The 18,261-nt window shown below is 36.8% G+C and overlaps 1 protein-coding gene across 1 annotated transcript in view; it reads right to left on the bottom strand.

The window, feature by feature from the left end:
- NBAS (NBAS subunit of NRZ tethering complex) overlaps nucleotides 1-18,261 on the bottom strand; it is a 160,253-nt gene that overhangs the window by 72,610 nt on the left and 69,382 nt on the right. Inside the window, exons 36-40 of the mRNA XM_062489692.1 lie at nucleotides 12,900-13,067; nucleotides 12,232-12,345; nucleotides 11,871-11,994; nucleotides 7,248-7,324; nucleotides 6,579-6,716 (exon numbers count right to left, since the gene is read on the bottom strand). Of these exons, the coding sequence (XP_062345676.1) occupies nucleotides 6,579-6,716; nucleotides 7,248-7,324; nucleotides 11,871-11,994; nucleotides 12,232-12,345; nucleotides 12,900-13,067 (621 nt within the window). The remainder of the gene's footprint in view (nucleotides 1-6,578; nucleotides 6,717-7,247; nucleotides 7,325-11,870; nucleotides 11,995-12,231; nucleotides 12,346-12,899; nucleotides 13,068-18,261) is intronic.

Genomic DNA, 18,261 nt, shown 5'->3' with positions numbered 1-18,261 from the left:
ATATGACAAGCTAGAAAGGAAACTTTAAGTGCTAAAAAAGCACCTGCAACATGTTCTATAAAGAATAGAAAAGCTGATTGAAAAAGTTCTGAAAAATACTCAAGATCAGGAAGCCAGCTAGAGAAGTGGCAGGATCCCACAGAGAAAAGGTGTGGAAGGAGCACTCATGGTAAGTCCACAGCAGTAGAAATCATGAGATCTTTGTGTCAGACCTCACTGCTGAAGGCATGGGGAGAGAGCTCAGAGGAGCCACATGAGTTGGATCAATCTGGAAGGTGTCAGTTATGTGCTTGCACACCATGACCAGCTGGCATTCATCCCTCTGTTCTGAAGGAACACAAATGTGAAATTATGTTAAATGGCAGGCCAAGATGCATCAACAAACATTTTTCAAAGTAATGTGCCATAATGCAAGTTCCATCTGAAAAAAACAGTATGTAAAAGGGATTTTCATAGGGACTGTAGCCCAGCAAATCATATGTTCATTCCCAGTAAGATGGAAGACTATGTAATAAATAGTGTGACCACTGAGCATTAAGAGACTGGTGGGAAAAGATCAGCATTGCCTCTGTGTTTGCTGTCTAGAGGGCTATGAGGGTATCAAAGAGCATACAGACAATGGGAATTTAATACACAGAAATCTTGCAAAATACTTTCACATGTATTCACACCAAAGTCCAGACAGAAAACTTAAGTTATCAATGGACTGGAAGAACTGTCCTTTCACTAACTGAAATCTGCTGGAATAAGAGGTAGAAGCTTGGAGATGACTTTTCAGAGAGGAAAGAGGCAACAGCAAGTCCTGCAGAGGCAGGTTTTGAGAACACTTTTATCCATAATCCATTACTGATGATCTAGAGAAGTATTACGAAGATACTAAGGTCTTTGAATTCCCCCCCAAATTAGTTGTTAGTCTGTCTCATAGTCCCACTCATGGTGCCTTCTGGCACTGCCCTCCTTTTCCCTGGTTCTCCTATCCATCAGACTCTACATACATGAAGGAAGACCAATGGGAGATAAAATAGCACAACATAAATTCAAGGAACTATACACTCATCTCTCCAAGTTTTGCTTTTCTATTTATTAGGTATGCACTGGACTTGGAAAGAGAAGCATACATCAAATTAAACAGATTCACCCACCACAGGTTAATGAGTATCAGTACCTGAACATGTATAAGCAAGCAGTGTAGGATACAAAACAATAAAAAGTATTAGGCATAAACAGCAGCATGAAAGAGAAGTGGAGTAATCCAAAGACCAGCAAAGAAACTTGAATTTGATGCAAATATACAACAGAAGTTTCCAACAGTGAAACAACAGGGAAAAATTACACCACCAAATGAAACTTGCTAGTTTTCAGCATCACAAACAAAACAGAAAGAGGGGCCAGAGATGAGGGCTTGAATCAGGACTTAAAAACCCCAAGTTTTATGTCCATCATAGGCCAAAAAATAAAAAGCACTACTGTTTAAGCATCTACAGCAGCCTTAGTGCTAGCCATTGCATTTAAAAATGGAAAGCTGAATGTCCAAGCAAAATGAAACAAGACTGCCTGACATAGTCAGTTTTGCATGTCAGTTATGTACATGATGTAAAACATCACGTATATAAATCCAAGTTGAGATTAAAAATGTATATATTATCTTTAGTTTAGTAAGCTGAAGTCATAATTTAGGAATGTGACAGGATATGCAAACCAATATGCAACCATTTAATGAGCATTCCAATAAGAGATTTAGAGATTACCTCATGTATAGACTCAACCTTTAGCTGCACTAGAGTGCCAGGTTAAAGCCATTAAGACATCATGGACTATGGGTAATACATCTTATCAGATGCATCAGATCTGCCTCCCTTTTTTCTGTATACAGCCTTCTTATACGTCTATTTCCATTTCAAATTAAGTCTTTATTTTCAACACCCTATATTTGCAATACTACATAAAGTTCTAACATAAGGACCATGGCTGGGAATTTTACTTCTCTGGATTAATATAACCATATTTATAATTTATACCAACCTTATACAAACAAGCAACAATACCATCTTGGGAGTCAGGTCAAACCAGAAGAATGGAATCCTGGCAGACCAACAGAAATTTCTACACATTCCATCCCAAGTTCAAAGCACTCCTCTTTTGACCTAATTCTGCCTCTTAAGAGATGTTGATAAGAGGCTTTCCAAAGTAGCAAGCAACAGAAAATGGAAGCAGATTAACAGCACAGAGCACAAGTTCACTGTACCCTGTCATATGGTGGCTAAATACGAATCAGGCTAAATATGGACCAGGCTATTGAACTCTGTGGGACTCAACTACCAGCTTTTTCACCAATTTCAGGCCACAACAAGAGAAGCATCACTAAGGAGAATATCTGAGTTTACCCGCTCAACATACTATCAGGTGCAATGCACAAAAGGACAGGAATCACACTCACCTTCTTGAAAGAAAAGTAACATGTATGGGAAGAAAATGAAAAACTAAAAATTTCCTTCTATCAGCAACTTTCCTCATCTGCTATTAAGCGCAAAATTCTTGCTCCCCTCTGCAATTCAGCAGTATTTCTTGTAGCTGTTGTTTGATGCTCCAAGAAAAAGCTTGTCCCCTCAGATGAGGTCAGTAAAATAATCCTCCTCAAAACAACAGAAACACCTCAGTAACGGAATATTAGCATGAGGACAGGAATGTAACATATTAATTAACCTCAGGATAATTAAGCATTTTCATTCCCTTCCAAAGTAAACAATTTATTCTGGTCAATTATCAGATCATCAGGATAGGATAAATGAAGAGATAAGCTGTTAACAACAACAACCCAGCACATTTCCTGGTCAGTTGTACAGCTTTTCTTGTCCATCAAGACTTGGGAATTAGTGAGAGGTGAATTGGAGTGGCAGTAGGGTAACAACCTCGATGCTGTGCAAGCAAGGTTCAGCAACAGCCAAAACAGGCATGTTACCAACCCTCCTAGCCACAACTGCAAAACCACAGCACCACAGAGCCTGCAATGGAAAGTCAATCCCATCCTATTACAGACCTAAACCAAAAATAAATATAGGTCCTCAAGTGGTAATTATTCTTCTCATCAGTCTTCTCGGTACATTCCACACGCAGTCCATTTCTGGAAATACTGTTCTATTCTTCCAACATTTACCTGCAGTTTTCTTCAGTTGGAGAGCTCCTTTAACACATTCCTCAGGACAAGAAAGTAATATAGCTCAGATGCCCTAAACTGTAACTGTTCTGTTTACATTATCATAACAATTAAAATTTGAAACTGTCTCAGGCACAAAATTAAAGCAATACTTTGCAGCCAAGTCCCTTTGTTTGTCCTTAAAGCAAAGGAATAACTTCACCAGAAACTGGAATTATCAAGATGGTTTCCTTTTGGGCATCAACAGGACAAAAAATGACAGTGAGAATTTCTGACAACTTATGATTCTGGTTTGATGCATTGATAATAGCTGTCAATATTTCACATCACAATTAAAGCAAACAAAAAAAAGAAACAAGCCTTCATGCAACAGACCAAATCAATCCTTCAAAAACATCCTTCCTGACTAATAAGTCTTGAAAGCCTGTCCTAGCCAGTGGAACAGGAGCTCTTCTCCTATTCTCCATGATCCTTGTAACATGCTCTGTCATTTCCATTCTAGCAACACTTCTCCTGTTCTGCCAGAGGTACTCATGAACTCTTTTCAAACAGCGTAATTATAAAACAAGAAACACAGGAAACAGAGTTTTCCATGCTTCTACAGAGTTTCCTTTAAATTGCAATATTTTTCCAACAGTATACTTGATTCACTGCACTAGAGAAATCACAGCTACTGTGATTCATGTGCTAGTAGACAAAAAAATGCTCTATGATCTTGAGGATTCACCTGCTGAGCATGGAGCTGAAGTGCTAAATTTACATCATTACTGACCATGTAAAGAGTGAGAATAGAGGAAAACAAGGATTTACTATATACTTTCACCCACAAAAATGCACTCAGATACTTTCTAAGAATAATGCACAGCTTTGAGACAGGGAAATAGGGACCTAGGGATTCATTTCTGCTTTCACAAACAGCCACAAGATAAAGGTGATGCAGGCCACCTGTTGGAACCCTGGATACTGAAAATTTTGGGCTTTCTGTGCTGACAGGCACTGAGCCCCAGGAAAACACAGCTTTTGACCTGAGGCCGTGAAGAAGGCTTACAAAATTGAATAACATGATCACTGGTCTGTAGCTTGCATAGACATGTGTAATATCACGTGGTGGAATATTTAGAATTTAACATTTTAGAATAGAGTAATAATGCAGAAAGCAAGATGGAGGTTTTATGGCAGAGGTTTCCTTCTTCACTTTCTTCTTCATGGGTCTAAGTGGTATTTTGTGTGACTGGATAGAAAAATTCACATTGCAGGTTACGCGTGATTTGTTATGGGTTAAAAGTAAAAATAATTTAGGTGTCCAATCTTAATTGGACAGACTGGCCCTTAAAAGGCCTTGTAGAGAGAGAGATAAAGATATAAAGAGATTCTTGTTAACTAGAAGTGCTGTAGAACTCACTGTAACATGGATTAATAAACATCTGAGTCCAAACATGAAAACCATTCCTTGAGCTTTTAATCCCAACTCTGGCAGAGCAAAAAGATAAAACACAACAGCCACCAGTGGCATGAGTCAGAAGACAATCTACTATAGAATGACATCTCCAGCTGAGTGTAGCTTGCTCATTAAAGTTTGAAATCAATTTTCTTTTCCTCCCACAGAACTCTTAAGAAACACAAAAACACCCTCAAGATCCCTGGTTAAATCTATTCCCATGGACAGAAACCAGAACGGTGGTGATGAAACCAACTTGCAGGTGAAGTCATTCTTTATTACCAGCATCTAAGATGTAAATTTAAACAAATGCCTGTTTTGCAGTTTAAACTGAACATTTAAGAGTAGTGTTTAGGGTTTTTGGGGAAAAAAAAGTGTGTTTATTTTGGTCAAAAGTATCTGTTTCTATTTCTTTTCTATTTCTGTTTTCTGCTTCAGTGACATTCCTTCACTCATTACTCTTGGAATTAGCAACAATGAATTATAAATTAGTATTTGCCTATGTTGTTTTGTTACTGGCATACAGGCCAGTTTTTGTGGGTCTTTTTCCTGCTTTTTGGTGTGCTCTTCACTCAATCTTCTTATACAGCTGTTTTCAAAAGCTACTGTGTAAGAGTAGCTTATATATAGAACTTACACTTTCTAGTAAACAATTCAAAATTCAGTATTTATCACAATCACATGCAGTATTTTACCAAGATGGAACAAAAGATCCAAAGTCAAAGATAACATCATAGTTAAGAGATAAACTGCATGGTGCCATTGATAAGACTGCTTATTACATGGCAATGGGAGTACAAATAGATCAATCTAACATCTCTGTCCTCATATTTATGCCTTTCCAAAGGCTTCTTAGCCCTTCCTGTAAAACAGGACTGCTTAAAAAAGCTAAAATAAGAAAAAAAAAAAACCACAAAACTTTTCTTCATCAAAGTTGTCTTGCATCAAGAAGACTTACAGGCTCGAACAAAGCTTTTTAACAAACATGAATTAATTCTTTGCAACCAACATATTTTGCAAGCCCAACAGTTGTGTGGGGGGAATTTAGCATCAAAGCAGAATACAGTAAAATGAATATCTCAGCAGGAACATGAAAGGCTTCCTAATTGCAGAATTGGGCGAATATCAAAACAGGCTTTTTGCTGTAAATCAGGAGTCATTCTTAACATGGAAAAAACCCATTCCCTCATGCCACAGTATTGATTACTCCCTTTTCAGTAACTTATGACCTGAAGTGTTCTTTTAGCTACAGCTGAGAGACAGGCTTAAACCCGAACAGCCCAGAGAGCTTCTGCACAGGAGGAAAGAACTGGTGTAAATTCAGAAAGGCTCTCTTGGAGTAAACAAGAGTTTTTACGCAGGTACCTAAGTAAGAATGGCAATTAGTGCCTTATTAAATTTTTGCATGTTACCTCTTCCCTGTAGCGTGGACTTCACCATGAAACTGCGTTAACCATTGGCAATGGAGAATGGGAAAAGTAATGCTATTCCAAAAACAGAAACTAGTCAAAGGAAATAAAAAAATTCCTCCATGAAAGAGGATGTATTTTCAAAACACCGTATGTAAACTGAAATATAATCCAACACACCCTAGGGAAGGCTGTGGAAACTTTCTGAAAAGCACTGCTCTTGCTGAAATGAACTCTTTACTTCTCCTGGGGAGTCCTATATTGCCTTGTACACAGTGTTACAAGGTAACAGCATAGGCTCTACTCATTATGGCTCAGTGCTTGTAAGCTACTTTGAAGACTGATACTGCTGTCACCTAAAAATGACACTTGATATTGTGCTTCAAAAACTCTTCCACATATTGTGAAGTACTTGTTTGTTTACAGCACTGTAGAATAATTATGCATAACCCAACGGGCCGCTCACAGTGTAAGTCAGATCAGCTCCTTAGCAGGCTTAAGTCATGTACTGGCTTTTTAGGATAGCTTTTATGCTGAACATTAATGAATGTGGCTTTAAAAAGAAAAGAGTACTAACCCTGTAGAGAGGGTGGCATTTGTCCTTGAAATATGGTGTCAAACGAGCATAGATCTGCAGGCTATAGTAATAACTTGCCAGCTGGAGAGATAAGGCAGAATGCAATTGCTTTTCAAAGCACTTGTTGGCATCTACCACCTAGAAGAAAGAGAACATTAATTTACATGAAAGAATTAGCAAGCATACAACATTAAGCGTACAAAGTTTCTAAAAAAGCTACTTGCTGTCATTTAGAAAATAGCTCTGACTGTTTTTCTGGCACTGAAGTAAATCAGTAACCTCCACACAGAAAGATAATTTTACATTATGGTGGTTTTCTCCCCCTTGCACAAGCACCTAACCAAAATGTTTTTCCAACTACACTATTGCTACTTCCACAAGGTTATTATCCACATTTCTGAGTTACATTAGAATTGTCAGTCTGGTGGCTCAACCCCTATTTTAAGTAAGAAAATGTGTCTTTTCACCAGTGCCATGCTCAATGGACCGTTCAGTTTCCTTTACATGCAGCAGCCCAATCTATAAAAATATGTATTAAAAAGAATTCAAATACTTAAGATTTTAAAATCTTAAGGAAATGAAATTTTCTAACGGAATTCTGAAATGTGATGAATAGTCTGAATAGTCTTTCCTGGCAAAAACATACAAACAAAGCCCCTATCAACGTACCTGTGGCAGTGCAAGAAGATAGGCAAGACACAAGGCCGCATCCTTTGGTAAAGCATCACTTGCCAGTTGTAGCAGAACTGCAACACAGAGGGAGCAGACACAAAGTTTGGATTACTGACCCACTTGGCCTTGAGAGCTAGCACATGGAATGTTTTCAGGGCAACTATATTTTATTAGACACTAGCTTGAAGCACTCCAGACCTACTTAATTAAATACTTATCAGCGCAATCCAGAAAGAGACAATATATAATTAAACTGCAGCACAGCTTTACCTTAACTTCCAGGCAAAGTGCTTGATGCATTAGCCAAAGAAGGAGACTATGCAGCAACAGATACTGAACAAAGCCACCTGTACTGATTACACGAAGTAAATATTTTCCTTGCAAAATCAAGGAAGTAACGTAATGTTGTAAGGGTTTGAACATAGCAAGAAGAGCTCGAATTCCCTGAATGCAACAGGGCATGCTGGTAAAAACCTGATTACTTTACACACAATCCCTCAGTAAATTCTTTGTTCCAAAGAATAATTTACAAAAGGATTGAACGACCAATTACAATTTTCAGATTATCATTAATTTGCCATCAGCCTGAAGTGGATTTACATGCTGGCCCTTAGCCAGATACAAACACTAAATTTCTATGTGACAAGTAATCACAGAGGCTGCTACATAAGCACGTCCAACAGCACCTATCCCTTATGATTCAAATGGCTTTTACTGCGCTTCAGACAGCTTCTTGCTGCTGACAGATTGTTTCTGCTACACTCTAAATAACCTGTATGCTGTCCAAACAAAGATAATAAGAACTCTAGAAATATCTAATAATAAAATCTTGACGAAAATTGCTGGTTCCTCCTCTGATCACAAGCAGTTAATTTTTGTATTCTCACAACCACCTCTAGATAAACAGAAAAAAAAAAAAGGAAGAAGGGAATGAAGAGTTTCGGCTCTGCTCTCTTTTCCCTCTCTTTGGAGAATTTATGCCAGCAAAACCTCTAGAACACACAATAAATTACAGGTTCTCTTCCAACTTAACATCCCCAACATGACTTTTGCCACACAAAAGAAAAAACTGATCTTCACAGTTAAGATAGCAATAATTACAAAGTACAGCACCAATACAGGTGGGAAAACAATATTATTTTGCCATACTTTTGCATAAAGGTTGACACAATGGCATCCCAACTGCCAGAACATACAAAAGAAGAACTGCCTCTATTGTCATGCCTTCTGAGAAAAAAAAAAGTTCCTCTGTTTTGATTCAATAAATTTCCTGCATGCTAGTGTGTTCATGGTAAGTTTTCATGTATCCATACTTAAATGTCCACTTTACATACACACAAATACGTGTGTACACAAATAATTTCATACAGTTTTCTGTCTCCCAGCGAAGCCCTACAAGAATCCTCTACAGTCTAATAGGGCTGAGTTCAAATCACAGGCTCCAGACATTAGCAGGATGCCTATTCTGTCCTATCATGCATCTTCATAAAATTTACAGGAACTTACATGTCATTTCAGACCACTGCCAAATCTGGAATTTGCCAAAGGGATTAGACATTACAGGGCTGACAAACCAGGGAAGGCATGCAGTGACAAGCCAAATGCCAATGCTGCTGTCACCCCCCACTGATCCACCAGCACAACTTTCTCAGGAAAACACAAAAACATGATTTTACAAATATTTCCATCTTCTGTGCAAGTCTTTACACCAAGCTGGTTTAAGAGGCTAAGCAGGGAAAAAATGATTTATTTATGAAAACTGGAATTTCCCAATACTTAGAAAGTTTCAACTCACTTCCCATGGATTTTCCTCTGAAAAAAAAAATGCAAAAACTGCTTTGAGTCTTCAATTGTTCATTTAGCCCATGATAAAATCTCAATAAACTCAGAAGTACATACCGCAGTTAAACAGCCATATCTACAAGCAACTACGTATCATGGAGAACACTGAGGTATTATTTGCTTTAAAACTCCTGAGGATTAATAAGCATGACTGACTGTCTTGGGTTTACTCAGAGTTTAGTGTCTCATCTGGTTACAAGGATATACAGTCATCATTTTAAATACCATCTTCAACCTCCTGATCAATCCCTAAGGCCTATGGAGAAAGAAAACCTCAATTAAACAGAGATGCACAACAGCCTCAGCTGCACCAAGTCTGGGTGCACTATCAACCCACAGCTGAGGAAGGACTGCTTTACAGGACCCAGGGAGATGAGAGTTACCATTTCACTGGAAAATAAATACTCAGTTTGCCACCTACATCCAAATAGCAAGGACAAGAAAAGTCAAGGTCCAAGGCTTGTAACACTACCAAATCCACAAAAGCATTAAAGCATTTTGAGTTTTATTACAGAGATTTTCAAGGCCAGACTGGATGGTGCTCTGGTCTAGTGGGAGACATCCCTGCCCCCCTGCAAGGGGTTGAAACAAGATTATTTTTAAGGTTCGTTCCAACCCAAACCATTCTATAATTCGACAGTGATGCACACTGTCTGTGGGGAAAGTGCTTAGCCAGTCTCTCACACTGCACATGGCACTGTTAGAGCAAACAGAGTTTGATGTCTACTCCAACATCTCCTAAGACAAAGTGCCAAGTATAATGAAGAATTCTTTGCTGAACTCCATCTTCCTCCAAGTTTTTCAGTTCTTTTGATGTAGTTGAAACCTGCTGCTGTAGCTGTCCTAGAAGACAGCCAGAAGCAAACAGCTGGGATTCAAACTTGTCAGCAAAATCAACTGAAATCTGCTATGCTTGCAGTTACTAGACCAATGCAGTAGCTGAAACCTCATATTAGCATTCAAGTTTTGTAGGGCAAAATCCTCCCAAAAATGTACAGGAAGCCTGAAAATTATAAAAATGCAGAATAATAAGTGAGATTTATATATGTGTGTGATTTCTTAAACTTTAGCAGTGCACTATCCATATGTACATTTTCAAACTGCACAATCCTGAATGTGTTAACTCACCACAAGGACTTTAATGAGAATTGACAAAGCAAAGCTTTAAGAAGGGGGAAGAGGTGCGATCCAATACCATTAATCCAGGGCTAAACACACCACCAATAGCAAAATTATTAGTCCAATTATTTATAGAAAGCTATGTTACACTTATGTTTAAAAAACATTTACTGACTACCAAAAGGACACAGCAGGACTGATGAGTCCAGAATAAACACAGCCTACTTTTCCAGAGGAAAACACAGAACTCTGTTTCAGAGGACAGTTGGAAGGACTCTTAAGTGAAACTCTGACTACAGAATAAAAGTGGTGGAAGCATTAAATGGCAAAAATATTACACTGCACACTTAAGAGGAAGGAGACGGATGCTCAAAAACCAGAAGCTAGAATCTAAAATTTCTTTTCTTTTTCCAGCAAAAGTCCCCAACATTGAAATTTCCACCTAAAAAGCAGCCACTGAGTTCTAAACAAACAGTTCCAATTACTCAAGTTCGAGCAGGAACTATTACCACAGATCTACCAATTAAATAATTTTGCCTAAAAAGCAATAAATACTTTTTAATCCTTGCCCCCTCCCCCCTTTAGGACACAGGAATCAAAGCTAAAGGCCTACAGGCATTCAGCATGCAACAAATGACATTTTAAGTACTGATTTTACAGGATTTTTTTGCATTAAGAGAGCATGTAAAGAACAAAACATGCACACACCCCATTTATACAAGCTGTTGCTAACCTTTTCCGATTCATTCACAGTGTTGTAATAATGGAACTACAGAGGTTATCTGTACAAATACCACATATCTCAAACTACTGTTATCATATACTTGTAAGACAAATATGCTGGTTTTCATGAAACAGTCTGAGTAAATGTATGGTTTATGAAGAAAGCCTGTCTTGAAACTTCTCATATAGCAAGTGATTTAATATACTCATTTTTCATGACAGAATTTACTACAAGCCAAGTATAATACATGTATCTTCCTTCAAGAGACACTAACAACATGTAAATATTTAAACAGTTAATTTCTTAAACCAGCAGGAGATCTCCAAAAGGAAAGATAAACAACCACAGGTGGTTTTCTGTCATTTATCTATTTTTCAGAAGTGAAACTGTTTCAGTTAAGAAATTAATAAATAAAACCTATAATGTGTAGGCATTTTGGAAGAAGATAAAAAACTCTGATGATTCCAGAAGCTGTAGTTAAGCATTAATTGGTAAATAAAATACTACAATGAACTTGCAATACTGAAACCTGGATACACAGTGTCACAGAATCTGACCAACTGAATATGCAGGCATACAGATAAATAACTCTCACTGGCTTGCAAATTCCCATTACCTATACATGATAATATTCAGGAAACCTTCAAAAATTCCACCATTCCTCCTATCATAGCCACCCCCCAAATAAGACTTTCTGCTTATTTAAAGACAACTTTCATTTTTCAAGTCTTTGCTGAGAAACTCCTCTTAAAATCACCAATTCCCTTGAAAACTCTGCAGCTACTTCTAACGAGATTTCTTACCAACAAGAGCTGTTGAACCAGATCACAATTTATGCAAAACACACAGACAGTGCCATTCTCCACACTTAAACCCATCCACAGATACTTCTGTATTTGCTGTATATGGAGTGAATATATACAGTATGTCCATACCTTCTGTAGTTGGAAGCAGGTCTCTTCCTTCACTCTTTGTTTCTGCAAGTTTCCCTGTCCTCAGCAACACTTCTGCAAAGCTTTCCAAAGAATTGTTCTGGTATGTTCCATAGCTGACTTCAGACTGGAAGTAAAAAGACAACTGACATAAGCACTCTACACCTGCATTCTTATTTGGATCACTTGCATCACATGCAGCTGCCTACGTCAGTTTCTCTATTTGCTTTCCTTTGTTTAATTCTGGATTTTTTCCCACTACAGAACAGAATTTCAAGTCCCATGTATATCTAAAAACTCTGTATTTTCACTTGATTGTTAAGATCTCAAGAAGAAACTGCAGAGTTCTTTCACTGTAACTTACTTCTGCAACATATGGATCATCAATTAGAGACTCATAAAATGGATGACAGCCTTGTTTTTCCACAGTAGCATTTTCTCCTGGCCCACTTTTTAATGCACCTCCAAATTCTTGGCCCTGGGAAAAAAAAAGTATAGTTGAGTCTAGTTGTAAAAAAGCTCATAAAAATTCTGTAAACACTGTGCAGAAGGGAAACAACTGTAAATGAAAAGGTCAGTGAATTCAGCGGGGAGCAAGAAAGGAGTCAAGTCCAGTATTCTTAAAAAAGGAAAGATAATCATGTTCAAAAGTAGTAACAAAAAAAATAGCATCACAAACGTTATAGAAAATTCAGTGAAATAGAGAAAGTAAAAAAAGAGATATTGAAAAGGAACAGCTTTGAAAACAAGATGACATTTTTTAAAGAGTGGCTTTTACTGTGCTATGTTCCCCAAAGTTTTAAAGTTCTGATAAATTTCAATTAGGCATTCTTACACTATACTCAGGAAACAAGAGAAAACAGCTTGAGACCCCTTTCTTCATTGGGATTTCCTTGCAAACAATCCCATTATGTCTGTAGTTCATTTACTGATGTGAGGCCTTCAGTTATCAGGTCCTACAAAGGAGCTGTGTTTTTATACGAATGTATCACAAATGTGTAAACATCTGGAGACACATCAGCAATCCCTTACATGTAACGGTCGCAGATAAGTTAATGATCTCTTCCACCACTGCCCATCACTGACAGCATGCAGCATGGCTTTGGTAGTCAGAGTTGTGTTGGACAACACCTTCATGGTTTTGGATGTCGTCCAGTACAACAAATCGGCGGACTGGCCAGAGGGGACGTTGGTTTCATCCTGTGACATATCCAACACACAATGCAAGGGTTAGACTATCTTAGGTTAAGACCTAAAGCCAAACAAATGCTTTGGAGTTCAAGCACAATACATTAATAACACATTTGAGTGGTCATTAATTCAGGCAGCAGCTGCTAAAAATAAACAAAAGACAAACTAAAAGTGATTTAGGAGTTTCACATGTAGTAAGAGGTGTGATCAGCAGAACACTTGGCCCCTTACTCAGTTGTCACCCTTTGTTTCCTCAGGGAGCACTGGTTTTAGTTCCAAAGTTTATAATGACAGTGTTTTATATAAATGTTGAATTTTTCCACTAAAATAATACTTCTTTACAAATGTAAGGATCGAGTATCCTAAAGTTAATCTTTGTCTCTACCAACAGCTTTCTCGAATTATCAATCTTGTACTATTACAGAGATAGCATTAAATAAGTTGAATTTCCAAGAGAGGAAATAGTAGAGATGTAAATATACATCCCTACACCAAGTGATCAAGTACCATCAAGCTTGGAAATTCTGCAGCTGGCACACAAAATACTTTTAGCTAGCCTAAAAGACTACAATAACCTCAACTTTTCCTCAATCAAAAACTGCTTCTGTAATACACATACACATACCTTTACTTAGCATGAACTCACACAACTCTGTTCTTAAAAGTAGAGATGCGTTCCACAAATGGGGCCCTTTATACCAGCTCTTCCTCATGCAAAACACATTGAAATTAATACCTAGAACATCCATGTTGTCTGGTCTGTGCCATTTCAGTTCTCAAAAGTTTGTGTTAATTGCTTGCTTTACAATGCATGCACATTAGTCATAAACATATAATTAGCATACTGAGGTGAACACAGTTTTTGTAACAAAAAAACCAAGCATTTTCCTCCATATAGCAAACTTAAACAGCCATATGTTTATCCCTAATGACTCTACTGTTAACTTCCCCATGCACTAAAGTATATTGAAATAGAAAAATTCTACCTGTATAACTGCATGGGAAGTATTAGTTTACAACTTACTAACTCAGGACAAAATTTCAAACATGAGAACCAAAGGATGCCAAATTATGCTGAAGAGAAATACATCCCACTGTAACCTCAGAAGAAAAACTTCAGCTTCAATAAGGTAGAATTTCATGTAGAAAACCTTAGTCCTTCAGCATTTGTTTTAATCTTTTCTGAAATCATACTGTGCATTTCACAGATGCACCACTAATGAACCAACTGGCTAAACTGGGAATTTCAACTCTTGCTTCACCAAATGAAGAAAGTGCATGCCAAGCAGAACCTGTCAGAATTTCTGCTGCTCTGAAAAATTAAACCAACTGAAAATCCTAGGTCTGGTGGCTTGGGTGCAGAATTTCTTGTTCATGTGTTTTTTAAATAAACCACTTTATGCACTTAGTAAGACAACTTTTTATAATTTATTTTAAATAATACAGAATATTAATTCCTCTCTTCCACCATTTTCATGCTGCAAGACAGCCAGTTGATTTTTCATGGAAGAAAAATAAACCGAAACTAAAACAAACCAAAACAGAGTGAGAAAAAAAATATCCCACCCAAGCTGTCAACTGCATTTTAGCAAAACACTTTTCTTTAAATCAATTTCCCTCAGCAGTGTGAAAACTAACATGCTAACTTGTATGCAGGTGTAAATGCTTATAGCACTACTGCTATCATATAAAATCTACTGACTTCTGTTTAAAAATAATTTCAACTCCTACAAGTAATTACAGTTTTTTTCGGCACAAGTAGAAATTCTGTTTTCTGAGAAGCCATTTTACTTTGTACCTGGAGCAGCAACACTTCCAGGTTACAACTTCTAGCTATCCCAAATCAATCTCTCACAAAAGAAGTTATTACTTAAACAATGTTGGAGATCTCATCTCAAGAAAACAACTTTAATCATATCACTTAATTGTATCTTTAGGGAGAAGTTATATTTTGGGGGTTCTAAGAGGTGTCTGGGGGAAATTATTTTCTTCCACTGATTCTTCCTGACATCCCTTATAAAGTAAGCACTTCTGATTAAAATGATAATAATAGAAACAACAACTTATTAATTAACAGCCAAATTAGCAGACTGAAAATCTGCTTGAATCTAAGTGGTATAAAGAAAGACAACCAACACATTCTGAATCATCATGTTACTCTAAAGTAACAGCTAAAATATTTATATATATGTACAGCATTTGTTTATATCCAGATATCTTTACTCCTACATACGCTTATGTAATTCCAAACAGTCTAACAGGAGGACTAATAACAAAGCCAACTGTTTTCAAGGCAAGCCACATAAGAGACAGTAATAAATTAGAACAGCAGCAGCATGGATTTTAGGATCGGTTTTAGTCTTTAATGACAATTAGTCGAGGTGCAATGATTAAAACATGTAAAAACCAAACAGTGCATACACTTCACACGTTAAGAATCATTATATGTCAAGACTATGAAGAAAATGAAATTAGGTACAGCAGAGTCCATTCAAAAATAGAGCATCACACCTTAGGTCTTCCTTTTCCCTTTTTGGTACTTCCATTGTCAAACAGGAATTTAAAACAGTCTCTTTTATCTAAATTTTCATTTAGAATCTACATGTATTTGTGTGATTTTTTGTGCCTTGAAGGGTTTTTTATTGGGGATTTTTAGTTTTTTTTCCAGTGTCTGTTACAGCTATGGACCAAGTGAAGTCAGAAGTCCAGTGCTGCAATGATAAACCAGACCCTAAATGAGAGACTATGGAAAAGATTCAGCCCAAGATGACAACACTAATATTCAGGAGTCACCGAATGTCCAGGCTCTTATTCAGGCCATACCATCACTGGGAACAAAGTAACCCAACCTTAGGCAGACACAATGCATTTGATTCAGCTGCTGAAATGGCTTTGATGACTGCCTGAGATACACAGCAGTAATTAACACAGCTGCTTAGCACCTGCAGATCTGAGAGAAGGACTAGACATTTTGGGGCAGCAGCTAAAGGACAAGACAATAACTGATCACAATTCTCTAATATTTTCTAACCAGCTGTGATAACAGTGAGTACCTACCAATTTAATGTAAACAAATGTTCTAAGGAATCCTGTCTTTTCCCAGATACAGTGCTTGGGAAAGCTGGACAAGCAAAGACACTAATGCTCTGTTAATCAAAAATTTTCTTTTCTTTAAGAAGCCTTTAAGAAAATCAGTCTTATAGTTTGAACATATTCTCCTCTAGAAAATACATCTGCTTTTCTATCGTGAGTTAATTTCCAAAAAATAAAAAAAAAAAGTAAGCTTAATTTCTCTTGGGTTGATGTGCCACTTTATAGTAATTACACTTTCATATTCAGATATGTAAAAAATAATAATTTATAACAGCTGTAAACATACTTTAAGTATTATGCAGATTTAACAAAATCAGAGCTAATTTACAAAGCAACTGATTAATATTGTTTTGTGCTTATACACAACACAGCATCTCATGACTAAGCATTTTATTTGAATTTAATAATATTACCATTAATATTCTGAAAGGCTTTTCATTAATCAAGAGCTTAATCTTCTCACCAAGATATTTTGGTTGAGAAGCACAAGATTGGTGGTCTAGGAATTTGTAGCACACACAAATAAAAAGGATGAGGAAGTAAAAAGGATGAGGATTGGTGAAACTTAAAATTTTGCTTAAAAACAATCTGGTACATTGGAACCATTATAGCTTCCAAAGCGTAACATCTCAAATAGATTCCATGAGTTCAAACAGCAGTGACAAGCTGACACAAAGCTTGTGCAAATGCATTAGCTCCTACAGAATAATGACATGCATCTTTATCACAGAATTCATTAATTTCTTTTAGACCACCAAAAACTCAGAGAAAAGTTAAGCAACATGACAGCAACATTAAATGTACCACTTCAAAGCAGTCAATGTATGTAGATAGTCAGCTCCTTTCAAGATTTCTTCAAGTTTTAAGGGAAGGAAATGGAGGGAAAATTGAATAAAAATGAAATTATATCAGAATTTTCTGGAAGAGAGCTCACCAAGATAAAGCATGACAAGCTGGTGATGACATAAAGGGAAAAAATAGTAGTGGAGATTAATAATTCAATGCTAGACAAAAGTAAGAGGGATAGAAAAAGGTCACTGAAGATTTAAAAAGCAAAACTGATATACTTACAGATAGGTATTTTAAAATACCTTCATAGAAAAAGGGATGCCCAAACACATATATGCCAGACCTTAATCAAGTCAAGCTAAGAAAACCTAACACTTAGAGCACCAATTTGAAAAAATACCAGTAAGTGAGAAAGAACATTTGTCAATTCTCTGACATAAGGAATTATTATTCCTATTATAAGGAATTATTAATAATAATAATAATAATAGGAAATATTATAAATTAATCAGGATGTAAGAGAAAATTAAAGGAGTACAAGAAAAGGGAGAAAAATCTTCCAGTTTGTTTTTTTTCTGTAAGGAAACTAAAATTCTGCGTAAGACAATGAAGGTGAAGCACAAGGAATTACATGAAGTGTAACTACAGGAATTGCACTTATGAGATTCAGTGAAGTCACAGAAACAGAGTTATTGAATATATTGCTTTTCTAACACTGCAGATGTCTGTAACAAAGGAAAAGTTATACAGTGAGTAAATTTTTGGCTATGTTTCTTCCTGTGTCATTCCAAGAGATGAAAAAAGCTATAAATCCCTATTAAGTCAACTGGGAGGGAACAAAAGGAAAGAATTAGCAAATATACAGAACTTAATTTCCTAGTGTAACAGTCTGAAACACGACATGCCAAAGAGCCATATTAAACAGAAAGAAAATACACCTCAGTGCAGCAGCATACAAACTTGCCAGGTCGATTGTCTACCTACTTCCAATTCTAAAGAAACAATCAACCATAACTAAGGGTGGGGAAAGGGGGGAAATGAAAGTGATTTTGGAGAAATTTTTGAATGTCAATTCTCCAGCATAATGAAAATTGCTCCCAATATGTGAACTGAAATGATAGTGAAGTTAATTAGTGAGTTTACTCAACTCTGATAAACCTTTGAATAAATTTCTGAATCATTTATATGCATGTCTAATTGTTCTGCCACAATATAATACTACAGCATATGAGCATGTAACATCTACTTAATAACCTCCCCCTCAGAGATGCATCTAAGCATTTCCACAAAATAAAAAGCCAGTATATAAAATTTGTGCCAG

The sequence above is a fragment of the Cinclus cinclus genome, chromosome 3, assembly GCF_963662255.1.
Source record: "Cinclus cinclus chromosome 3, bCinCin1.1, whole genome shotgun sequence".
Lineage (NCBI taxonomy): Eukaryota > Metazoa > Chordata > Aves > Passeriformes > Cinclidae > Cinclus > Cinclus cinclus.
This window is presented reverse-complemented; position numbering and strand designations above follow the sequence as displayed.